We start from the raw sequence: 26,884 nt of genomic DNA on the forward strand, positions 1-26,884 counted from the left end.
AAATGATTCAGGCAATCTATTTGGCAAGCTTACTACCTTCAAGGCACTTCCTTCCTGAGTGCCCATCACTCACCTGATCATGGGTCTTGTCTCACTTTTTTTCTCCATCATTCTTCACACTCCCTTACTCCAGTAAAGCGGTCACATTTGGTTTAGAAATAGAAAGTCCTGCTTACAAGGACAAAGTAGATAATTCAAAATATTATGGTTTTTATAGATCCTAGGGAAGAGAAGCAATTACAAGAGCAAAAGCAGAAGCATTCATGCCACTTCCCTGTACCAATTTTCAAACATTCCCTCTAGAACATGGAGTAGGAATTCAGCAGGTAGTTTAGAGCCCACCCTCTGGTGTTTACTATGGAGGAGGCAACAATACCTAAATTCAGGTTCTGAATTTGGAGGAATTTTAACTCCTCAGACCAGATTCCCATAGTCCTCATAATTATATTTATTCCCATATAAAAATCAGGGAGCAGGATCTAATCAGCCCCATTCCTCCTAGAAGAAATCTATGGCCATACCTCTGAATGCTACAAGCCTCTGAGATGACAAATAACATTCTTGTTTTTCAAAGACCACCACAGGGAGAGGGAAATTAATATGGCCAGGAAAGGGAAGATTTACACAATGGAGTTATTCCAGTGGAGTTTGAGGCATTAACAGTTCTAGAAAACCGAATGTTAGGCAGCAGCTATGTTTTGGTTTTTTTTGGGGGGGGTTGTTGTTTTTAGTTTTTGCAGCTGCACCCAAAGCATGTGGAAGTTCCTGGGCTAGGAACTGAACCTACACACCAGCAACCTGAGCCACTGCAGTGACAACACAAGATCCTTAGCCTGATGTACCACAAAAGAACTCCAGCAGCTACGCGTTTTGTGGTTACATTGAGTTGAAAAGAAATATGCCAGCTTCTCATTTTGTGAAAGGAAATTTACATATACATAGAAAAGTATACTTAAATGAGGCACTTATTTAAGTGCTAGATTACATATTTCATGTACTAAATGTGAAAGGTTCTTAAAAGGAGGCAATCAGGTGCTTCAAAGATAACATTTAAACTGGGAAAATAAAGGATGGGCAAGGTATACATGGAAAATGAAAAAACATAACCTGATTCATTTTGACGACTACGTGCTTTTACAAAAGAAAGTTCTAACTGTAAATGGAAAAAAGAGGAAAATTACACTGGCAATTTCCTGTGACGTATCTTATTTACATTTATTTCAGACTAAGAGTAAACGTGAGTTAGCATAACCTTAAGTCAAAACTCTGTCTCAAAGTTACAACCATAAGGTACTTAAAAATGTTTCTATGTGTGTGTGTGTGTATATATATATATATATAATATATGTGTGTATATATATATATAATATAAATATATATAATATATTATAAATATATATAATATAAATATATATTATAAATATATAAAAATATTATAAATATATATATATATATATTTTTGTCTTCTCTCTTTAGGGCCACACCCACAGCATGTGGAGGTTCCCAGGGTAGGGTCCAACTGGAGCTGTAGCTGCCAGCCTATGCCACAGCCACAAGAATGCACGATCTGAGCCTAGTTTGTGACCTACACCACAGCTCACAGCAGCTCCGGATCCTTAACCCACTAAGCGAGGCCAGGGATCAAACCCACCTCCTCATGGATGCTAGTCGGGTTCATTAACTGCTAAGACAAGATGGGAACTCCATGTATAATGTTTTTACAGAAGATACTCTTCACTGTTGATGTCAATAATTTGATAGTTGCATTTTCAGAAGCACATTTGCTTTGGAAAAAAAACAAAAAACTCAGCCAGTACCACATTAATTTACCATGAATCAAAAGGTTTATTTATAGCTTTTCTGAATTTGCTTTTAAAAAACAAAGCCAAAACAATCACCCCCCCCCCAAAAAAAAAAAACTCCCTTCCCGGCTCACTCTCTCAGTGTAACTTCCTGGAGTTCTAAGGTTCTGCCCAGTCGTTACAATGGTGGTTTTCTCAGGATAATTCTGTAGGTCTGAAATACTGCAGTCACTCTATGTTAGGTTCTTTTAGAGGGTGCTTTTTCTCCTTAGAAAAGTATTTACAATTTAGTAAGTATTACATGGTACATGAAGGCATTCCTAAATCATTGTGTATGATTTTCCTTCATTATGAATTTTCTGATGTCCAGGAAAAAGTACACCCTCACCCATGCATTCTGTCCTGCTTGAGCTGACAGGGGCAGAATATGACCTCACCTCTTTAAAAAGTTTCTCACATTTACTGGACATGTGTACTTTCCTGGTAGGAATTTACAAATGTAGGTCTAGGGAATCCTACCACATGAAAAATCTCAATATAGACTGATTTTGTCTTCTGATTTTACAAAGAGAGTGAGCAGCTATTAATGGCTTTCCCACATATTCCTGGGGTTTTTCTCCAGGACGTTGAATAGAGACCACATTTAGTCACATTCAACACATTCATATAAGGCTTCTTTCCAAGAGTTCTCTGCAATCAAAGTAAGGCATTAGCTGCTTTTGTTTATCAATCCATACATTCTTAGGTTTTGACTATGGTGTGAATTTCCTGGTGTTCAGTAAGGAATGAGTGGTAGTTAAACGAATTTCCATACTCAAAGGGGTTATGTAGAGTGTGTGTCCTCTGATGTTTAGCAAGGTTTGAGCTCCAGCTGAAGGATTTATTGCATACTTTACATACATAGGGTTTCTCCCCAGTATGAGTTATCTGGTGTAGAATGAGGGAGAAGCTCCGACTGAAGGTTTTGTCACATTCAGTACATGCATAGGGTTTTTCTCCAGTATGGATTTTCATATGTTGTGCAAGGGATGCATGCCATGCGAAAACTTTACCACATTCATCACATTCATAGAGCTTTTCTCCAGCATGAATTCTCTGATGTTTAAGGAGGAATGAATGGCAACGGAAGGCTTTACTGCATTCGTTGCATTCATAGGGGGTTTTGGAGGTATGGACACTCTGATGCCGGGTAAGGTGTGAAGAACGGCGAAATGCCTTCCCACACTCAATGCATTCATAAGGTTTCTCTCCAGTGTGTGTAATCTGATGGCGAAGGAGTTCAGAGCCACTGCTGAAGGCCTTCCCACATTTCCTACATACATACAGTTTCTTTCCTATGTGAATTCTCTGATGTCGCGTGAGGTTAGAGGCACGGCTAAAGGCCTTTCCACATTCGGTACATCCGTAGGGTTTCTCCCCAGTATGTGTTCTCTGGTGTTCAATGAGGAATGAAAGGTAACTAAATGTTTTATTACAGTCTTTACACTCATGTGGTTTCTTTCCAGTATGTATCATCTGATGTTTCACAAGATTTGAGATCTGGCTGAAGGTTTTGCCACATTCTTTACACACATAGGGTTTCTCTCCAGTGTGAGTCCTCTGATGTAACACAAGGGAAAAGCGCCGACTGAAAGTCTTTCCACATTCATGGCATCCATAGGGTCTCTCCACAGTACTGACACTCAGATGTTGGGACAGGGCTTCCTGATGGGAAACTGTCACTTGCCTGATACATCCCGGGTTTCCCTGCAGTATCTCAGTACCACCCACACGTTTCCAGCCTTCTTTAAAACTGGAACACTCAGAACCTTGGCTTAGAAACCTTTCCACCATCAAATACTGGAATGAGTCATCTTCATATATGATACTTTTTTGAGAAAATTCTTTGACCTCACCATTTGACTCTGAAGCTGAAAAAAAAAGGTAAATGTTTCTCATTTTCTGTATTGAGTAAAACAAAAGCCATTCTCCTAGTTTTTAATGAAAATTAAATTGAAAAACAAATCTTAGCATTTCATGGCTTTTATACTTGTCATATATGACATTGAAATCTAAGCAATACATCCAGAAATCCAGAAGACATCAAACAGAGGAGAGATGTAGGTGAGTAAGAAGAAAGACCAAAAATAAGTAACTGAAGGTAAGGAAGAAACAGATCTATCAGAAATATAAGTAACTGTGAGGGATAAATGGTTTTCTTCACCTCCACTTAAAACTTTATTTGCTGCCAGAATGACTTGAAAATAACAATTTCATAATGCTGCCAATAGACCTCAAGTGTTCCTCAGGTCCCACAAAGAAATCAGACTTGTTCACTTAGTGCCACTGGAACATTTTACAGTAATTTATTCTGAATGAATGAATGAATGAATGAATGAAAGGTGTCTATGAAAAGTATCTTCTAGCATCCTCACACTAACTCTACTTTCCTAACTGCTATGTGAAGATCAACTTAGGTTTTTTGTTTGTTTGTTTGTTGGTTTGTCTTTTGTCTATTTAGGGCCACATCCACAGCATATGGAAGTTCCCAGGCTAGGGGTCTAATCGGAGCTGTAGCTGCTGACCTACACCACAGCCACAACAACAAATTCGAGCTGCATCTTCGACCTACACCACAGCTCACGGCAACGCCAGATCCTCAACCCACTGAATGAGGCCAGGGATCGAACCCACCAACCTCATGGTTCCTAGTTGGATTCGTTTCCACTGCGTCACAATAGGAACTCCCAACTTAGGTTTTAACGGGTATCTTTCCATCATAGGCTTTTGACAGATAAACACAGGCCCTGCTTTTCTCCAGGCTAAATTTTTTTTTTTTTTTGTCTTTTTGCTATTTCTTGGGCCGCTCCCACGGCATATGGAGGTTCCCAGGCTAGGGGTCGAATCGGAGCTGTAGCCACTGGCCTACACCAGAGCCACAGCAACGCGGGATTCGAGCCGCGACTGCAACCTACACCACAGCTCACGGCAATGCCGGATCGTTAACCCACTGAGCAAGGGCAGGGACCGAACCCGCAACCTCATGGTTCCTAGTCGGATTCGTTAACCACTGCGCCACGACGAAACTCCTCTCCAGGCTAAATTTTAGTAAGGGATTTTGTCATTTTGGAAGAACAGAACTTTATAACATGAAAATTTAAAAATATTCTCTCACACCTTTATTCTTAGGAATTCTTGTGGGGTTAAAAGGCCATGATGTATACAACTTATTCCCAAATGTTTCAGGAAAAAAAAAAAATCATACACCAAATGATAAAACAAACAGGGCAAAATGTTGGCAGCAGATGATTGTGAGCAAAGGGCATATTGGTATTTTTTGTACTATTGCTGCAAATTTTCTGGAAGTTCAAAATTTCCAGCTTGGTATATAGATTGAAATTCCAGTATGTTATTTTACAGATTTCAACAAACTGATTCTAAAATTTATATGAAGAAGTAAATGACTTAGAATACTTAACACAGCACTAAGGGAGAACACAGAGGACTAACATGTGACTTCAAAATTAGAGTAATCAAGACAGTGCAGTACTAGTGAAAGACCAGACAAACAGACCAATAGAGCAAAGAGTTCAAAATAGACCTGCATAGTTATAGTCAATTCATCTCTGACAACACAAGGCAGCAAATAAGCCTTCTCAACAAATGGTAATGGAACTAGACATCGACATGCCTAACAGTGAATCTACACACAGACCTAACACACTTAACAAAAATTAATTCAAAAAGGATCAGAGAGCTAAATGTAAAACAAAGGCTATAAAACCCCTAGAAGGTAACAGGAGAAAACCCAGATGTCCTTGGGTATGGTGATGACTTTTCAGATGTTACACCAAAGGCACAATCCATGAAAGAATTAACTGATAAGCTGGACTTCATTAAAACTAAAAATTTCTGCTCTGCAAAAGCCAGTGTCAAGAGAATGAGAAGACAGGCCACAGACTGAGAGAAAATATTTGCAAGACTCATCTGATAAGAACTATTACCCAAAATATACAAAGGACCCTTAATAAAACTCAACACTAAGAAAATGAACAGGACTTCCTGTTAGGGCTCAGGGGTAACAAATCCATCTAGTATCCAAGAGGACACAGGTTTGATCCCTGGCCTCATTCAGTGGGTTAAGGATGCTTAGTGGGTTAAGGATCCCACGTTGCCATGAGCTTTGGTGTAGGTCACAGATAAGGCTTGGATCTGGCATTACTATGGCTGTGGTGTAGGCTGGCAGCTGTAGCTTCAATTTGACCCCTACCCTGGGAACTGCCATATGCTGTGGGTGTGGCCCTAAAAAGACATTTAAAAAAGGGTACGAGCAACTCCTGAGTTCCCACTGTGGCTCAGCAGGTTAAGAATCCCACTAGTATCCATGAGGATGTAGGTTCAATCCCTGGCCTTGCTTAAAAGGTTAAAAGATCCAGCATTGCTGCAAGCTGCAGTGTAGGTCGCCAATGTGGCTTAGATCTGGTGTTGCTGTGGCGGTGGCACTGGCAGGCAGCTGCAGCTCTGACTGGATACCTAGCCTGGGACCTTCCATATGCTGCAGGTGTGGCCCTAAAAAACAAACAAAAAAGAAAACAAAAAAAGAGCAACTCAATTTTAAAATGCGCTAAAGACTCAAAAAGACACCTCACCAAAAAAGATACACAGTTGGCAAGTAAGAATTTGAAAAGAGTTCTTATCCTGGCTCAGCAGTAACAAATCCAACTACTGTCCATGAAGATGTGGGTTCCATCCCTGGCCTGGCCTCACTCAGTGGGTTAAGGATCTGGCATTTCCATGAGCTGTGGTGTACGTCACAGAAACAGCTTGGATCCTGTGTTGCTGTGGCTGTGGCATAGGCTGGCAGCTGTAGCTCCGATTCAACCCGTAGCCTGGGAACCCCCATTTGCCGCAGGAGTGGCCCTAGAAAAGGCAAAAAGACAAAATAAATAAATAAAAATTAAAATTAAAAAAACTCCCCATCAGCTTCTAACTCACTCACCTGAAAACAGGTCTCTGTTCACATCTCCTTTCCCCAGCCAGGGCTCTTTCCCTTGCTCCAATAAGGAAACCACATCTGGCTTCGAAATGTTAAGACCTGCTTGCAGAAATGAAATAAATTCAAATTTAATCTTAAGTTTGAATACTCAGAAAAGAGGGGCCTTTAATAGCAATGCCTGATGTAAACATGAAAGATGTCTAAAGATTAGGTGAAGTTATAACTCCCTCTTAAAAGCTAGTAAAAAAAAAAATAACTTAGGAGTTCCCTGGTGGCATAGTAGTTAAGGAATCAGCATTGTCACTGCTGTGGCCCATATTCAAGCACTGGCCAGGGAACTTCTGCATGCTGTGGGAATGGCCAAATAAATAAATAAACAAAATATTTTTAAATTAAAAAAAACCCCAAACTTACTTCCCTTGGGTACATTCAGCCAGACAATCAAGATTCACAACAGCCATCCTAAAGGTCAGATTCTGACTGAGGGGAGATGAGAAGAAATACCTACCCAGTGAGACCAGGTGGCCATAGTTCTCCAACATTACATGTCTGTACAAATCCCTTTGAGCAGGCTGAAGCCATTCCCACTCCTCCTGGGAGAAGTCTATGGCCACATCGCTGAATGTCACTGACCCCTGAAAGATATACAGACACCTGCACAACCAGCACCCAATTCTCCCAAAGGCCCCTGATCAAAAGTGAAATGAATCTCACTCTGGAGGGTGGCCAGAGTATATAAGTAGTGCAAGGGCAGTTTTTAGGATCCAGGGCAGTTTTTAGGATCCTGAGTAATTACTAAGAGTATAACTACAGGAGTTCCCGTCGTGGCACAGTGGTTAACGAATCCGACTAGGAACCATGAGGTTGCGGGTTCGGTCCCTGCCCTTGCTCAGTGGGTTAACAATCCGGCGTTGCCGTGAGCTGTGGTGTAGGTTGCAGACGCGGCTCGGATCCTGCGTTGCTGTGGCTCTGGCGTAGGCCGGTGGCTACAGCTCCGATTCAACCCCTAGCCTGGGAACCTCCATATGCTGAGGGAGCGGCCCAAGAAATAGCAACAACAACAACAACAACAAAGACAAAAGAAAAAAAAAAAGAGTATAACTACAGCTGTTTTATTTTAAGGTATTAATTAGAGGAAAGGAGGAAAAAACACATATGCTTTGTCCTGAGATAATTTACAATTTTGTGAAAGATAAAGGATTATACATGTAAACAACATGGATTTCTGACTCTGGTTGTAAAAATTCTTAAGGAGTTCCCATTGTGGCTCAGCAGCAACAAACCCAACTAATATCTCTGAGGATGCAGGTTTGATCCCCGGCCTTGCTCAGTGGGTTAAGGATCCATCATTACCATGAGTTGTGGTATAGGCTGCGGACATGGCTCAGATCTGGCATTGCTGTGGCTGTGGCATAGGCCTGCAGCTGAAGCTCCAATTCGACCCCTAACCTGGAACTTCTATATAGCATAGGTGCAGCCCTAATAAAATAAAATAAAATAAAAAATTTTTAAGATTGCACAATACTTTACAAATAGTGATGGCCATTCTTTTATGTTTAATGGGGAATGTATATTTTCCCTAATATCAGCCTATTTTAATATGATTGAGCAAGAATTTCTTCATGGTCACAACAGGCAGACAGCAGCAGCATCCTGTTAAATGGGGCACGCACTCAAGTTTATCACAGCACCCCGTTTCTGAAGAAATAGCTGTGAAATTTGGAAGCAACTTTAGCAACATCACAGAACAAGACGATAAAGAGGAAAGTACAAGGTCCTCCCAAGGAAGGAATTATAATACCTCCCAGGATAGAATCTAAAGCTTTTTCCCTCGGGGTTAGTGGGAATAATAGGCCCCTGCTTTGCAGCCTGGTTTTGCACTTGAGTGACTCACTCAATAGGTGTTAGGAATGATTATAAATTTTAAAAAGTCCCAAACTAGGAGTTCTTGCAGTGGTGCAAAGGGATAGATGGTATCTGCGGTGGCATGGATGGAGTTCAATCCCCAGCCCAACCCCGTGCAGTGGGTTGTGGATCCAGTGTTGCCTCAGCTGTGGCACAGGTTGCAGCTCCACTAAGATTCAATGCCTGGCCCAGGAACCCCAAAGGCCAAGGGATGGCCAAAAAATATAAAATAAAAAAATCCTGGGAGTTCCCGTCACGGCGCAGTGGTTAACATGGGGTTGCGGGTTCGATCCCTGGCCTTGCTCAGTGGGTTGAGGATCTGGCGTTGCCGTGAGCTGTGGTGTAGGTTGCAGACACGGCTTGGATCCCGTGTTGCTGTGGCTCTGGCATAGGCCAGTGGCTACAGCTCCAATTGGATCCCTAGCATGGGAACCTCCATGTGCCACAGGAGCAGCTCAAGAAAAGGCAAAAAGACAAAAAAAAAATCCGAAACAGCCCCAGAAGTATGAAAGAGCTATATTTTACAGGGTTTTTTTTTTGTTTTTGTTTTTTTTAATTAGAGCCACACCTGTGGCAAATGGAAGTTCCCAGGCCAGGGGCTAAATCAGGGGTGTAGATGCCGACCTACACCACAGCCACAGCAGTGCCAGCTCCAAGCCACATCTTCAAACTATGCCATGTGGCAACGCCAGATTCTTAACCCACTGAGCAAGACCAGGGATCAAACCTTTATCCTCATGGATACTAGTTCAGTTCTTAACCTGCTGAACCACAATGGGAACTCCTAAAAAGGATTTTTTTTTTTTTGTCTTTTGAGAGCGACTTACCCCGAAGCTCACAGCAACACCAGATCCTTAACCCACTGAGCAAAGGCAGGGATCGAACCCACAACCTCATGGTTCCTAGTCAGATTCGTTTCCGCTGCGCCACGACGGGAACTCCTAAAAAGGATTTTTAAGTGCCTATGATCTCTTACAGGTTATTGACCAATAAAGGAAGCTGTTTCCTAGTGTAGAAGTGGGATCTGCAGCACAGATGGAAACTGGACTCCCAGCAAGATGTGGAGACCCTCTACATTAGGAGACAACTAGGACAAAAAGAGAAGTGACACTAAAAGCAGATGCACTAATTAGGAATGGCTGGCCTTTTTTTTTTTTTTTTTTCCTGTCTTTTTAGGGCAGCACCAGGAGCCTATGTAAATTCCCAGGCTAGGGTTGAATGGGAGCTGCAGCCAAAGAACTACACACCACAGCCACAGCAAGACCCGGATCCCTAACCCACTGAAAGAGGCCAGGGATTGAACTCTAGTCCTCAGGTTGCTACCGCTGAGCCACACCTTGAACTCCCTAGTTGGCCTTATTCCCCACCTCTGTGAAGCACAACTGCCAGCACGGCATTTAGCCTCAACCACAGCAATAATTAGTGTTCTTTGCTAAAGAAACTAAACGTCATGCCTGAAAAATGAGCTCTGTGAGTTCAAAGATGTTGTTTTGCTCCCTGCAGATCCCCAAGTCCTAGGACGCGTCGCGCATTAAACCACCAGAAGGGGCTGTCAATGTGCAGACCGCACACCCAGTTTCTGGTCCACAAGCCCGGGTTGGGGCTCTTGGATATACATTTCCAAGAAATTATTTGGTGATACTAACAGTGCTGTACCAGGGCTCACACACTGAGACCACTGGTACGGGAAGCAGACAATAAAAATAATGCCAATTAACGCAGAGGGAATGAGACATTCTAATACCCGGGGGGAAGAGGAACAGGACAGCCAGGTCAGAAACCTGCCCACGCCGGGACTGCGCCCCCTGCCCTCTTCCTCCCTCTTCCCTCCCCGGATGTACACGAGAGAGAAAGGGGCGGGGGGGGGAGGGCACGGGGTCGGGGAGGAATGTTTTAGGAGAAAGCAAGCCTCTCTCCCCCAGAAAGGCACACCAGCTTACCCAAGACATGGCTCCCGGCAGGGCCCGCGGAAAGCAGAAAATGCGGACGGCAGGGCTGGCAGGGAGAGAAAGATGCTGAATGCGGGAGCCGAAGGGCCGCGCCAGGTAACGGGCCCGGACCAGGGTGCCGCGGCTCCGCATTCCCCGCCCTTGTCACACAGCTGCACGGGCCCGGGACAACCCCCTCGCCGCTGCGGAGGGGCTCCGGGCCCGGACCTGACCCGAGCCCGGACCTGACCCGCGCCCGCCGCGCCACCGCCTTTAAGGGGGCTGCACCTCGGGGCATTTCCTCCTCGCTGTAGGCCATGCGGGCCCGGGCTTCCCCAGCTTGGGATGGAGCCCCCGCCCCCGGCCCCCGCGGGGACCGGCGTGGCAGGGCGAGCCCTTCCCCTACCTCGGCCCGCGCAGGCCAGGCGCTCGGCTCTTGGCTCTGCGAGCAGTGACTCCGCGCCGGCGCCCAGCAAACTGCGCCTTCCGGAGCCTCAGAGACGGACGCGAACCAAGCCAGGGCCTGCCGCGGCTCGGCTTCCCAAGACCCACCGCGGTCTCCGCGCGTCGTGGGCAGCTCGCCCACACACACTACAACTCCCAGGAGGCGCCGCGCCCACGGGGCGGGGACGAGCTTCAGTTAGGCGCATTTCCCAGGACCCACCGCGGCCGCAGCCTCCTCTAGAGCAGTCCTCCCCACTCAGACTACAACTTCCAGAACCGACTGCAGCCCCAATACCTCCCTCGAGGACCCCCCCAGCCCTGACAGCTGCAATGGCTGACTGTATCGGTGAACTGAAGGAAAGGACCTGAGCCAGGAATGCCATTGAAGGCTACTGCCTTCCGTATCCTGGATTCTAGGAGCTGCGGGTCAGGGGAGACTGAGTCAAGATGTTACCCAACCAGGTACGGCTTCTCGAAGCTCGAAAAATCAATGCTTGGGAGAGACAAATGTTGGTGTCAGGGAAAGGTGCTTTTATTCAGAATGCGGGCAATTCGGAGAAATGATGGATTCAGTGTCCCCAAAAGCCACCTCTCAGGATTCTGCTGGGCCATGAAAGTTTTAAAATGAAGTCATCTCAGTTAATGGGTCGGGGGGAGTTGTCAGGTTGCTGGCTTGTGAACCCGGTGATGTAGTTTGGTCGCAAAGTTTGTTCCAAGATTACTGAAGAGGAAGCTAGGGAAGCATTGTTTAGTCATCTGTCAATTGCTTTTTCTTTCTTTCTTTCTTTTTTTCTTTTTTTTAAAGGCCGCCCGAGGCATATGGAGTTCCCAGGGCCAAGAATCAGATCCCAGCCACAGCTTCGACCTAAGCCACTGTGCCAGGCATGGAACCTACGTCCCAGCGCTCACAAGATGCTCCCAAGACCCCACAGATCCCATTGTGCCACAGCAGGAATTCCTGCTTATTCTTTAGACAAGATATTATGTGATCAAAAGATTTGAAAGATGTGCTAGCGCTGGAGCTGAACAGGGGGGTTCCTGGTTTAAAAGTTAGTTGCAATGTAGCTTTGCTAAAGTGACCAGGAAAGGGGCCTCCTGCTGAGGTTAGTTTCCTGCAAAGAGCTGCTTGCAAAGAAACAGTTTAAAAGAAGATTGTAGGGAGTTATATTGTGGTGCAGTGGGTTAAAGATCCGGCACTGTCATCGCAGCAGCTCAGGTTGCTGCTGTGATGTGGGTTTGATCCCTGACCTGGAAGCTTCCACATGGCGTGGATGTGGCCAAACATATAGCTAAACAGAATAAATAAGTAAAAGAAGAGTGTAGGAGTTCCATTGTGGCGCAGGGGAAATGAATCCGACTAGGAACCATGAGGTTGCAGGTTCAATCCCTGGCCTCGCTCAGTGGGTTAAGAATCTGGCGTTGCTGTGAGCTGTGGTATAGGTCAAGGACACAGCTTGGGTCTGATGTTGCTGTGGCTGTGGCATAGGCCTGCAGCTATAGCTCCAATTGGACCCCTAGCCTGGGAACCTCCATATGCCACAGGTGTGGCCCTAAAAAAAAAAAAAAGTGTAAAGGACCCATTAATGAATTGGATACGGTTGATGGGGGAGAAGGAGGAACTAGTTTTCTTGCTTGGGTGTTTACAGTTCATTCTGTAAAACCTCTTCAACCACTATGTTATCCATTCTAGTGTTCACCTTCTACTTAAACCACAGATGACTTGCCTGTATCTTTTGGTTAATCATTTTATTTCACTAAGATGACAAATACAGGAAAAGCAAATTTAAGAGAGAAGAAATGGATTCTTTTTAGTACATGTTGAGATTGACGTGTGTTTGTGCTTAATCTTAACTACCAATCTTGTCCAAAATATTATTTCTCACGTGCCATCTTGCTATAACTTCACCATATCAATTTCCTCCAAATCTTTTCTTCATACAGAAGTCAGCCTGATGTTTATAAAAGCAATTCCAGGAGTTCCCATTGTGGCGCAGTGGAAATGAATCCGACTAGGAACCATGAGGTTGCGGGTTCAATCCCTGGCCTCGCTCAGTGGATTAAGGATCTGGTGTTGCTGTGGCTGTGGTGAAGGCCAGCAGCTGTGGCTCTGATATACCCCTAGCCTGGGAACTTCCATATGCTTCTGGTGCGCCCTAAAGAGACAAAAAAATAAAATAAAAGCAATTCCAAAATTTGATTGCTCTGAAACAAAGGCAGAGGTCCTTAACATAGTCCCCAATAGTCTGCATGATCTTACCCCATCTGAATTTTCAAGCTCTTTTTACATTACTTTGCTCCTGTAACTCTGCTAACCTTCTTTCCCCATATGTCATTCATGGCAGGACCTTTGAGCATGTTAATTTACTCTACCCCTGAGAAGGTTATCTGTCACTACATACCATAAATTAATTAGCTCATTTCAGTTTATACTTCAGAGAAGTGTTCTCTTGAGGCAGGAGATAAATGGGTCCCAGCCTAAGCAACTAGAATCTGTCCCCTGTGGACAGATACTTCAAGATAAAGATTATGGCAGGAGCAGGGAGGAGCTGTGTCCTGCTTGGATAAAAGATAAAATAGACCACATATTTCTTCTCATTCTTGAGGTCGAGATCTCCCGAACTGCACATGTGCAAAAGTTTCTTCAAGGGTCAGAGAAGGGAGGGGGCAAGTAGACCATAATATGATCTGATAATTTCCCAGAGTCCCTCCGGCTGGAACGCATCTTGGCTAAAAGATGTCCGCACAGAGGGGAGGGTGCTGAGTGAGACCAAATGTGGACTTGAGGCCAACAGAGCAAGATTATCAGACAGAGGAAGACTGCCCCCATATAAGTGATTTAAACCACCCCACAGCTCCCTCTCTCTGTGTCTCTCTGAGCCGATCTGTGCTTTCTCTGCAAATGCCTTCTCTCCTAATAAACACCTTACTGCCTCACTACTTTTTGTCTGCTGAATTCCTTCCTCAAAGCAGACAAGAGCCAGGGCCCTGGTCCTAGCTGCTAGCCCCTGATGGTTAGGATTTGGTGCTTCTCCACTGTGGCCCAGGTTCAATCCCTAGTCAGGGAACTGAGATCCTGCTTCAGGCTGCCACATGCTGTGGCCACCCCTTGCCCACCTTAGATCACTCTGATCCTAATGTAATCTCTGAATAAGATTACTTTGGTTGTAAACTCTCCTTGAACCCTATCCTTATTCTCTTTATAATTTACAATAATTTGCATGTTATGTTTGTAATTATATATGTGTATTTGTGATTATTTTTTTTAGTAATTAACTACCTCACTAGACTAAAAGTACTATGAGTCTAGAGACCATTTTGCTTATCACTATACCCATAACTAGCACATTGCTTGACATAGCATGAGGCTCAATGAATGACAAATGAATTTTATCAAAATTTAATTTTGTCATATGATGAGATTTAACTCATTTCATCATATGAGTTAAAATATCTCTCTTTAGTTTAATTTTTGTAAAAATCAACAACCCAGTTTATTAACTAGTTCTTACTTCTCTTATGTGAAATACCTCTTCATATCCTTTGCCTATTTTTCCATTAGGATCCCTATGATTTTATTACTGATTTGTAGGAGTTTTTGTGTGGCGAGATTTTATTTTTGTCTTTTGTCTTTTTAGGGCCGAACCTGCAGCACATGGACGTTCCTAGGCTAGGGGTCCAATAGCAGCTATAGCTGCCAGCCTAGGCCGGGGCCAGAGCAGTGCCAGATCCAAGCCAAGTCTGCAACCTACACCACAGTCCATGGCAACACTGGATCCTTAACCCACTGATCTAGGCCAGGGATCGAACCTGCAACCTCATGGTTCCTAGTCAGATTCATTTCTGCTGCACCACGACGGGAACTCCTAGTGAGATTTTATAAGCTTCATGTATATGTTGCAGGTACAGCACATTCTCACAAGTCATTACATGTATTTTCCCCTTATATGTGATGGGGTTGTGTGTGCCTGTGTACAGGTGGGCACACATGCTGTACTTTGAAATTTTTATGAAGTGAGATCTATCAGTCTTTTTGACTTTTTTTTTTTCTTTTTAGGGCCACATCTGTGGCATATGGAAGTTCCCAGGCTAGGAGTCTGATTATAGCTGCAGCTGCTGGCCTATGCCACACCCACAGCAATATGGGACCCAAGCTGTGTCTGTGACCTACACCACAGCTCACAGCATGCTGGATCCTTAACCCACTGAGCAAGGCCAGGGATTGAACGCACATCCTCATAGATACTAGTCAGGTTTGTAACCTGCTGAGCCACAACAGGAACTCCATGACTTTTGAATTTCTCTTATTTAGAATGGGTATCCACATTCGGAGTTTTGTTTTGTTTTTTGTTGTTGTTTTTTGGGTTTTTTTGTCGGGGGGGGGGGGGGTGGTCTTTTTGTCTTTTTAGGGCCGTACCCGTGGCATATGGAGGTTCCCAGGCTAGGGATTCCAAGTTTTAAAATATACCTTAGGGACTTCCCATTGTGGCTCAATGGTAAGGAACCCAACTAGTATCCATGAGGATGGGGATTCGATCCCTGGCCTTGCTCAGTGGGTTAAGGATCTGGCATTGCTGGGAGCTGCAGTGTAGTTCTCGGATTTGGCTCAGATCTGAAGTTGCTGTAGTTGTGGTATAGGCCGGCAGCTACAGCTCCAATTCGATCCCTTGCTTGGGAACTTACATGTGCTGTAAGTGTGGCCCTAATAAGACAAAAATTTAAAAAAAATAAAATATACCCTACACTCTTCTAATACTAAATCCCTTTATATCTGGGTCTCTTTCAGAATCCTCTGTTTTGCCCCCCTGATCTGTTTGTCTATTCCTGTACCTATCATATTGTTTTATTACCACAGCTTTCTGATAGGACATGTACCCTCTTACTCTCCTTTCTAACTTTTCTAGGTTAGTCTTAGGAGTTTGTGTCCTGGAGAAATTTTGAATATAGCCTTATTCCCTATACAGACTTACTAGAAATTCAGTTGTGACTATTCATTTGAAGAAAGAAATGACACACTCTCTGTAGGGGAACAGTTAAATAACAGTGAATATCTCACCTGAAACCATGGAAGCCAGAAGGAGATGGAACATTTTTCAAGAAAAATCCTTAATTCTCTGTCTAGCAAAAATGCTCCTCAGAAATGAAGGGAAAATAAAGACCCCCAGATGATGAAGCCCTTCAGGTGAAGAAAAATTAAGAATGTGTCAGCAGCAGGCCTTAAAGATTGGCTAAAGGAGGTTCTACAATTATAAAGGAAACGATAACAGGAGGAGGGCTAGAACTTTAAAAAAAAGTGGGGAATTCTGATCATGGCGCAGTGGAAAGGAATCCGACTAGGAACCATGACGTTGTGGGTTCCATCCCTGGCCTCGCTCAGTGGGTTAAGGATCCAGTGTTGCCATGGGCTGTGGTCTAGGTCACAGGCATGGCTTGGGTCTGGCATTGCTGTGGCTGCAGTATAGGCCGGCAGCTGCAGCTCTGATTTGACCCCTAGCCTGGGAACCTCCATATGCCATGGGTGCAGCTCTAAAAGGACAAAAAGACACATACACACACACAGAAAAAAAGTGAAATGGGTGAAAATAAGGGTAAACATAATGGACTATCCTCATGAATTTTTAAAATCATGTTTTCCTTTTTGGCCACAGTATATGGAGTTCCTAAGTCAGGGATCAGATCCGAGCTGCAGTTGTGACCTATGCTGCAGTTGCTGCAACACCGGATCCTTAACCCACTGTGCCGGGGCAGGGAATCAAACCTGCATCCCAACACTCCCAAGACACTGCCAATCCCATTCCAGCCCACCAGGAACTCCTAAAATCACATTTGATGATCTTATGTGTTGCTTCCATTTACAAAAAGGAAATCCTTCAGTTATATTACAGAGTGAGGAGGGTATAGGGGCTGACACAGAAGTGAGGTTTCTGCACTTCAAAGTGGGAAAATGACAATACCAGTAGATTGTGTTAAGTAAGGTGTGGATATTGTAATACACACACACACATAAAACCTATAAAGAAAAACACTCAGGAGTTCCCGTCGAGGCACAGCGGAAATGAATCCGACTAGGAACCATGAGGGTGTGTTCAATCCCTGGCCTTGCTCAGTGGGTTAAGGATCCGGTGTTGCTGTGAGCTGTGGTGTAGGTTGCAGGCACAGCTTGAGTCCCTTGTTGCTGTGGCTGTGGTGTAGGCCGGCAGCTGCAGCTCTGACTCGATCCCTAGCCTGGGAACCTCCATTATGCTGTGGGCGCTGGCCCTCAAAAAAAAAAAATCCTTTAAAACTACTCCATCCTATTGTTGCTTCTCTCACACTCAAATTAATCTCTATCATATTGCCCTGGTTTTAATTTTTTTTTCTTTTTTTTTTTGCCCTGACTGTGGAGTGCAGAAGTTCCCAGGCCAGGGTTCAGACCTAGGCTACAGCAATGACAATACCAGATGCTTCACCAGCTGAGCCACCAGGGAACTCTTTTAAAAAGTTGTTTAAAATGATTATTGTCTATCTCCCCTCATAACATAAGCTCCTGAGAGCAAAAACCTTTCAGTCTTATTTGCACCCACCTCATTGCCTAGAACTATGGTTCATGGTAGGTGGTACATGGTATGTAGAGGCTCATAAAATATTTTTTCTTAATTGTATATATTCAGTTAGCATCTTTTTGTCAATGTGCATCTTTCATTGTATCAATTTATCATAAATTAGTCAAACAGATTAAAGACTTAAATGTTAAAAATGAAACTATAGACAAAACAATTTTATATCTGATAACATTAAATTTATGAGGTGAAATCTGTGCTTTATAGTTGATCTCAATATGTTTTAAAAATCTTTTTCATCTATGTATAAGTATTTGTATAATTATATGATACTTTTATTGCTTCTCTTATCACAATTATAAAATTATCCCTTTTGGGAGTTCCCACTGTGGCTCATTGGGTTAATGATCCAGCTTGTCTCTGTGGAGGCGTTGGCTCAATTCCCAGCCACAAAGTAGGTTAAGGATTTGGTGTTGCCATGGCTGTTGTGTAGATCACAGCTCCAGCTTGGACTTGATCCCTGACCTGGGAACCTCTATGCCACAGGTGTAGCTGAAAATTTTTAAAAAATAAATAAAATTATCCCTTTTCAAATTTATATTTTTTAGTGTGGTATTATTATTTTGTCCAGAATGTTTGGTCATAGGTCCCAACAACGTCTATAGAATAAAATACTCTGCTTATTTTTTTTTAATTTATTGAAGCACAGTTCGTTTACAATGCTGTGTTAATTTCTGCTGTGACTCAGTTATACGTATATATGTATATTTTTCATATTCTTTTCCCATTATGGTTTATTACAGGATATTGAACATAGTTCCCTGTGCTATACAGTAGGACCTTGTTATTTATCCATCTTATATATACTGGTTTGAATCTGCTAATCCCAAATTCCCAGCCCTTCCCTCCCTCATCCCCCTCCCCCTTGGCAACCACAAGTCTTTTTTCTATGTCTGTGTACCTGCTTATGTTTTGTAGATGTTGATTTGGGTCAAATTTTAGATTCCACCTATAAGTGATAACGTGATATTTGTGTTTGTCTGCTTTATTTCACTGAGTATGATAATCCCTAGGTCCATCCATGTTGTTGCAAATGACATTATTTCACTCTATTTTATGGTTGAGTAATATTCCATGGTATATACCTACCACATCTTTTTAATCCATTCCTCTGTTGATGGACATTTAGGTCATTTCCAAGTCCTGACTATTGTGAATAGTGCTGCTATGAACATAGGGGGTGCATGTATCTTCTCAAATTATAGTTTTTGTCTGGGTATATGCCCAGGAGTAGGATTGCCAGATCATATGGTAACTCTATTTTTAGTCTGAGAAACCTCCATTGTGGCTGCTCTTCATTTCTAAATCAAATTTCTTCAGCGGCCCAGAGATCACACAGGGACAAACAGGAAGTCTTCTGTTCAAAGGAGCTTCCAGACTCTGCCACATGAAGATAGCTTCTGAATATATATATATATTTTTTTTTGTCTTTTTTTTGTTGTTGTTGTTGTTATTGTTGTTGTTGTTGCTATTTCTTGGGCCGCTCCCGCGGCATATGGAGGTTCCCAGGCTAGGGGTTGAATCAGCCTACGCCAGAGCCACAGCAACGCGGGATCCGAGCCGCGTCTGCAACCTACACCACAGCTCACGGCAACGCCGGATCGTTAACCCACTGAGCAAGGGCAGGGACCGAACCCGCAACCTCATGGTTCCTAGTCGGATTCGTTAACCACTGCGCCATGACGGGAACTCCAGCTTCTGAATATATTTTTAAGAATAAGAATATATAAATACATCCCTCTCAGGGTTCTTTTATTGACTCTAACGTTTTCCTCTTCTTTGACTTGCAAATAATAATTTCAGCAGCAGGGATCAGAAGCAGAGACAAACAAAACCTTCCTTAAACTGATTTTATGAACATGGTATGTAAGTTTTACATCTGGAAGGGATCACTGTGAAGCTCCTAAAGGATGGTTTGGGTTTTTTGGTTGTTGGATTTTTTTTATTTTTTTATTTTTTAGGGCTGTATCTGTGGCATATGGAAGTTCCCAGGCCAGGAGTCGAATTGGAGCTATAGTTGCTGGCCTACACCAGAGCCACAGCAATATAGGATCCAAGTCATGTCTGCGACCTTCACCACAACTCATGGCAACAATAGATTCTTAACTCACTGAAGTGAGGCCAGGGATCAAACCCACATCCTCATGGAAACTAGTCAGGTTCATTACCACTGAGCCATGTCAGGAACTCCCTAAAGGACAGTTTTAAGGGAAACCTTCCCAGTAGTCAAAGCTGCAAGCAGGACACTGGAAATCTGCTTCCTATAGGACAGATGGCTGGGGATATGGACACAAGCTGATTTCTTGGCTGGTTGTCAGAATCCTCATGGGAGCAAAAGTGGAACATCAAGGACAAGGAAGCATGAGAGAAAGGTGATGTGGTTGAATTTGGTCATGGAGGAAAAGGATGTGGATTTTTCTGTCTCACATTAATGCCTAGAAGAGGCAGAGACAGCAGACAGGACAGTGTGACTCATCGTGTGCCCATCACTAGCTTCAGATCCAATGACCCATTTTATAGTAAAGAAAGTATAATAATAGGGTCAGTGGGAGTTCCCACTGTGGCTCAGCGGAAATGAATCCGACTAGTATCCATGAGAATGCAGGTTTGATCCCTGGCCTCGCTCAGTGGATTAAGGATCTGGCATTGCCATGAGCTATGATGTAGGTCTCAGACTCGGCTCAGATCCTGCATTGCTGTGCCTGTGCTGTAGGCTGGCAGCTGCAGCTCTGATTTGATCCGTAGCCTGGGAACCTCCATATGCCTCAGGTGTAGCCCCCAAAAAACAAAAAACCTAAATTCTGCTACCAGGACTATTCCATTCCAGAATCCTACCATCTCCTCTGATATCACAGGTCTTATTTCAGTGGCATCATTCTCCTACTTCACCCTTAGCCAACAACACACACTTTACAGGATGCTCAAGCTCCCCTCACCCAGTAGTTTTTCAGTGCCCCAGTAGAAGTGTCTTCTGAACCCTCTCAGAGGTCAAAATTGAGGGAATTGGTGAATGAATTACTCATGATAAATCCATATCAACTATCATATTTTCTTAAATCCTATAGTATATCAAGGAATTTCAGGTATGTTAGTGCTGGCCTTGGCCAAATCCAGTTTCCAGCAAATAACAGGTATTGACAGATCAACAAAATCAAAATCTTGTTTGTTGTAAAGGCTAACAGACAAACTTCTGCCAAGATGGAAAAAGAATAAAGGAGAATTCTTTTTTTTTTTTTTTTTTTGCTTTTTAGGGCCACACTTGCAGCATATGTAAGTTCTCAGGCTAAGGGTCAAATCAGAGCTGCAGCTGCTGGCCAGAGCCACAGCCACAGCAACCCAGAATCCAGGCTGTGTTTGCAACCTACACCATAGCTCACGGCAATGCCAGTTCCTTAACCCACTGAGCAAGGCCAGGGATTGAACTCGCATCCTCATGGATACTAGTTAGGTTCATTACCGCTGTGTCATAACAGGAACTCCAGGATTCACAAATATTATTAATAAAAAAATACATAAAACTACAGGTGCAGAGGAGATACCAAATAAGAAAATAACTAAAATTTGATGTCAATAAATACATAAATCACTAGAAAGCCAGCCTATGCAAACTTCCTCAATAATCTATAAAGCAGTGTGCAAAAATGTGAATGCCAGAGAGTCCCCTGGTGGCCTAGCGGTTAAGGATCTGGCATTGTCACTGCTGTGGCATGGGTTTGATCCCCGACCTGAGAATTTCCACGTGCTTCGGACATGGCCCCCCAAAAAATGGATGCTGTCTTCCCTGGCAAATTGCTAAACCTTTACAGGGTCATGGCCTGTCCTCTGGAATGCGTGTAGTATATCAGGGTCATCCTGTCTGGCCAGCACAATTTCACCACTGTGGTGTTCTATGTGTGTCCAGATAGTCTGGATCTTCTCAGACTACATTATGACAGCCCTGGGGTAAAACTGAAAGTGTAATGCAGTCTGCTCCATGGTAATACAAACTTTTTTGTTTGTTTGTTTGCTTTTTAGGGCCATACCCGGGGCACATGGAGGTTCCCAGGCTAAGGGTCAAATCGAAGCTGCAGCTGCTGATCTACACCACAGCCACATAAACCTGGATCCTCAACCTGCCTTGTTTTTCTCATGGTAATGCAAACAGTTTCTGATCCTTTTTCCTGAGTAGGATAAAAAGAATACATTTGTCAAATCAAAGGCTGCACACTATGGACCCAAGGGCATGTGATCTGCTTAGAAACAGCACCATATCTGCAAGTTGAACCTCTGCTTGGTTGAGTCTTTAGTGACTCCTAGGACACACCAGGCTTCTACAGTCTATCCCTACTGAATTAAACAGGGAGGTGACAGGAGCACCACCACGGCATCCTTCAGGTTTCTAAGGACAGCACTCATCTCTACCTCCTCTCATCCCCTTACCTGGAATGCAGTACTGGTTTTATTCCTTTTCTTTTGTTTCGTCTTTTTGGGGCCGCACCCATGGCATATGGATGTTACCAGGCTAGGGGTCCGGATGGAGCTGCAGCTGCTGGCCTACCCACAGCCACAGCAATGCAGGATCCAAGCTGCGTCTGTGACCTATGCCACAGCTCACGGCAATGCAGGATACTTAATCCACTGAGCGATGCCAGGGATCAAACCCACATCCTCATGGATGCTAGTCAGGTTAATTAACTGCTGAGCCATATCAGGAACTCCAGTACTGGTTTTATTTCTGTCTTATCTGGGGAGTAAGTTTCAGAGTCTTCCATCTGGCCTTCCCCTTCCCCATGGCGACCCCTTGACCAAAGACCAGGATCCAATGAAGGGATCCCTCTAATTGCCAAGCTGTCAGTCTGTCCAGTAGCATGGAGATTCTCCTCGCAGGGCTGATGTATCAACAGCCACTACTGAAGGTCCAAACTAAGAGACCAAGGCTGAGCCGCCATACAGACCATCCCTTGGGGAGACCAACTGGCACTCATTGTCAAGGTGAAAACTTTGGCCCTGAAAAGGCCAGTGTTTGGTCCCAGAGGAAAAACACATATTCCAGGTGTGAGTTTTCTTTACTGCCCACAGAACCTCAGCCAGCACTACTACCCAAAGGCTTACACAGAGTCTGACCAGCCAGTTCCACCAACACCATCTCAGACCAGAGGGCCCACCTAACAGCCAAGGGGTGTGAAAGACCATGCTCTGCACAAAAGGACCCACTGGATACATAACATACCTCACTGCACAGGTACCAGCACCTGGAACCTTTGAAACAGCCCAGTGAAAGCACTGCTAAAGCCCTGGCTCGGAAGCAATATTCTATCAGGACTGGGTGCTGCCATTCGAGTGCAGCCTATAAACTGAACCAAAGACACACAGTGCTGTATCCTCAAGTGGAAAGACCCATGGGTCTAGGAGCTATGGCATGGAAGGCAGGGCTGGCTTCCCCTGCCCCCACCAGTGAGTCTCTGGGGTTTTGTGCTTCCTGCACCTCCACTCTGGGCTCCGTGGGGTTAAAGGCCTTGATCCCCAAAGGGGACACTTTTCACCATGGGTGGTGTTCTCTGCTTCATTATCCAGACACAGTGGTGGGGACTGTGCTCCTTGTGTCCAGGGACGAGGTCAGAGGAGTCGCTGTCTGGGCAGGGGTGTTGGCCATGGGGTAGGGGCTGCTGTTACTCATAAGTGAGGGAGGAATCCGAGAGGACTCAAGTGGCCCACCCAGGTGTTTCTCTGGCCTTCCCTGCCCAATGGCGACAGTAACTGAAGATACACAACAGCTTGTCCCTGAGAAGGGCATGGTGACCAGGGCTCAGACCCGCTGCAGGCACCCAGGGAGCTGCCAACACCAGTACAGGTGGTAAATGCCTGAGATGGGAAACAGGTGAGAGAAAACAACTGCAACAGAAGGGCTGCAATCTCTCCCAATCTTCTCCTTCTTCAGACATGCCCAGCTGTGGAAAAGTGGGCCTGCAGTGGAAGGGAGGAACTGGGCAGCCAGAGGTGCATCTCCCAGGCGCCCCCTCAGGAGCACCTGCTGCCCAGCAATAGGGACCTCCTCTGCAGAGCTTGCCTCAGAGGAAAAGCTGCTTTCCCCCAGGTCACTGCCTGCCTGGGGCAGCTGGCCTTTGCTGATTACAACCCAGGGTCATAAGGGCCTGACCATCTTAGCCAAACATGAGACTCCTGTGGGCACTGCTGACTTCAGGACTTCACTGGCCTGGCCAAGATCTCCACAACCTACAGTCCACGAGACTTCTCCCTCTGACCAATCCTTTCCATTTTATCCTCCTGCCCCTTCATGTCATTTCTCAATAAACACCTTGCTCCCCAAACTTCATGTCAGTATCTGCTTCCAGCGATCCCATCTCACCACTCAGCCTGACCTCAGTGTTATGGGCACTTGGCTTGTAAGTAACAAACAGAACGTGAACAGCTGAAGCAAACATGGGGGTTTATTAGAAGGTATGTGAATATCTCACAGAAGAATCCAATTGTCCAACAGGAAAAGGGCAGAGATGCACCTGGACCTGAAGACAAGAACCAGACACCGGGACCCCATCAGGCTGTGCCTTGACTTGGCTTCCATGATGGCTTCATGCTTCTCTCACTGCAGCTACACTTCCCCGTGTGGTCCAAAACACAGCCACTGACACCACCCACACTTTCGGAGTAAAGCTTCAGTTGCTGAAATTCTACAGTCAAAATAGTCCCAACTTCCCATAAGCTTTCTAATGGGAGAGATAAAACATGCAATGATTATATCACAAGTGCCAAATACATGGACAGGTTCACGTGGGCTGGATAGGCATTAACAAGGAACAAGGGCACTTCAAGGGGAAGTAGATTTGTAAAAAGTGTGAGAGGAGAGATTGTGGGAATCTCAAGGAACTGCAAGTAGTTCAAGAAAGCTAAAAAAAATACGGTGTAAGAGGAAAGAAAAAGTATTGGAAATGATGGAGCGGCATGGATTTGTATGGAAGTCCTCAAATACCATGAGGATATTACAGTTTTAGTCTGCAATTAGCCCACAGTATTTCAATACTTATTGGTATCTTAAAATAACTAATATGTATAAGTGTGGAAAATGGACTAAAAAAGAATGATAGGGGCAAAAAAATATGCATACAGGTGCAAGGGTCATTCATTGTTGAGTTAGTTTATCACCACTTAGGCCAGGACTAGGTGCTCAACATCTGAAAGCTTGTTGGTATCATGTTGGCAGATGAACAAACTCATCGAAATCAACAACTCTGGCATATACTGCTGGAATAAATGACCAAATGCCTGAGGTTTCAGATATAGAAGCCAAATGTCTATTATCTATATTCTGCTATGTAATGCAGATATTGGTAAATAAATCTGGGATCTTTGGGTTCATTTCCTCAGCGTTCTACAAGTGATGTTCTTGAAACCAAATGTCAGGAGCACTTAGATCCATACAGACGAAACTGTCAAGACATCAAAGCCCACAAAGGAAAGTTGAATACAAGGAAGTCCTGGGACAGGTCTCAACGTTCAAAGAAAGGACGCCAAATATCCACTACCCAGTAAAAGGAATACTATTGAAACGTCCTCTGTAGGACCGTCTCTAGGCCAGTAAAGGAAGCTAGGTGCTGAAAGAGAAAAGAAAATCCTCAAGTAGTCCATCTCAGTGTAATGGATAGTGCTTCCTGAAACCCCTGATAGTAAATCCCATTTAACTGCAAATCTGGCTTTCTTCTTTTTTTTAATTTTTATTTTTTGCCTTTTAGGGCCACAGGTGCAGCATATGGAAGTTCCCAGCCTAGGGGTTGAATCAGAGAGCTGCAGCTGCCAGCTTACAACACAGCCATAGCAATGCCAGATCTCAGTCAAGTCTGCGACCTACACCACAGTCCATGGCAATGCTGGATCCTTAATCCACTGAGCAAGGCTAGGGATTAAAACCAAGTCTTCATGGATACCAATTGGGTTCATTACCACTGAGCCACAATGGGAACTCCTGGCTTTTTTCTTGAGGTGGGGATTTGTGGTAGGAATTAACAAGGGTAGATATGGGGACACTTTTTTGTGACTTACCAAAGTAATTTAAAAACTTTGATGGTTTTTAAAACCTGACACTGAGTATCTCTAATTTCAGAATCAGAGCCCTCCTGTGACCCTTCAGAAGAGAGAGCTCCCGGTGAGTTCTACATAGAATAAGTGGGCATCCACATCAGACATGTATATATTTTTTTCTTTTTGGCTGTCCCTTCGCACATGGAGTTCCTGGGCCAGGGATCAGATCTGAGCCGCAGTTGCAACTCACTGTGTGCCAGGCTGAGGATCAAACCTGCACCCCCAGTACTCCAGAGACACTGTAATCCCACTCTGCCACAGCAGGAACTCCCACATCAGATATTTTGATAAATGAAACCTCTGCGGCCAGCATCATCTCTCCCTAGGACTAATACCTGAGCCTTAGAGAAAAAAATTGGCTCTTGCATATTCAATCAAGAGGCTAGTACTAATGTTCCATTACCTTGTGAAAAAAGTACTAAGTTTAACTGCTTAATAGTTAATAGTTAATGGAGTATTCTACAATGGGAGTGACAAAATTAGGAAGATGTTTAGACAACAGACTCCTGACCTAAGGAATCAATCTCTGGGACTAGGAAAGAGAACGAGGGCAGATGGAAAGGAAAAAATACAAAGGAAACACCATACTGATAATTGTTTGTTGCTTTACAAAGGTCCGTTTCCTCCACCGGGTAAAATAACCTTCAAGTATTAGGGAGAAAATTGGAAGTCTGTTCATTTGTATATGAATAAAAATTGGGAAAATGGGACTTTGAAAAATTATATGTGGAAAAACAGGATTATCTGGCTGTCAAAATTCTAGTACAGTGGTTCATAAAATCACTCTTAAAGTCCTAATTTTCCAACAATGAGACAAAATTTGTAGTTAAAGGAATAAAATACTTCTAGAATCAAAGGTGCTAGAATCAAAGGTGCAATACTGATAAAACAACTCATGCATGACAGAAATCTTGATTTTTCCAAGTTTGGAAACAAGGTCTATGTGGACTTTTTCAAATTTCACCATTATATAACAACTATAGTTGATTTTGTCAGGCAACATTACAGAGTGATCACTACAAAATTCTAAATAAGCTAAGATATGGTTCATGCATTTTAAAAGGGAACCATACTTATATAATGGAAATTACAAAGCGGAAAGTTTCCTGTGTGGGTGATGCAACAGGTGAAAGGCAGGTGAAACACAAACATTTCAAATGT

General features: G+C 44.0%; 1 protein-coding gene and 1 long non-coding RNA gene across 3 annotated transcripts in view; one reads left to right on the forward strand and one right to left on the reverse strand.

Annotated features, from left to right (window-relative positions):
* Nucleotides 1-1,825: 1,825 nt before the first annotated feature.
* ZNF140 (zinc finger protein 140) lies at nt 1,826-11,195 on the reverse strand. The gene is made up of 5 exons (XM_047761012.1): nt 11,017-11,195; nt 10,623-10,677; nt 7,286-7,412; nt 6,781-6,876; nt 1,826-3,712 (listed from the first exon to the last, which is right to left on the reverse strand). The coding sequence occupies exons 2-5, from the start codon at nt 10,629-10,631 to the stop codon at nt 2,544-2,546; spliced, it is 1,401 nt and encodes a 466-aa protein (XP_047616968.1). The 5' UTR covers nt 10,632-10,677; nt 11,017-11,195; the 3' UTR covers nt 1,826-2,543.
* A 2-nt stretch (nt 11,196-11,197) lies between these two features.
* The window catches only part of LOC125116085 (uncharacterized), a 31,198-nt gene continuing 15,511 nt past the window's right edge, over nt 11,198-26,884 (forward strand). For both annotated transcript variants that reach the window (XR_007132248.1, XR_007132247.1), the window contains exons 1-2: nt 11,198-11,516; nt 25,746-25,787. This is a non-coding gene — a long non-coding RNA (uncharacterized LOC125116085). The remainder of the gene's footprint in view (nt 11,517-25,745; nt 25,788-26,884) is intronic.

This window comes from Phacochoerus africanus, chromosome 15 (genome assembly GCF_016906955.1).
Source record: "Phacochoerus africanus isolate WHEZ1 chromosome 15, ROS_Pafr_v1, whole genome shotgun sequence".
NCBI lineage: Eukaryota > Metazoa > Chordata > Mammalia > Artiodactyla > Suidae > Phacochoerus > Phacochoerus africanus.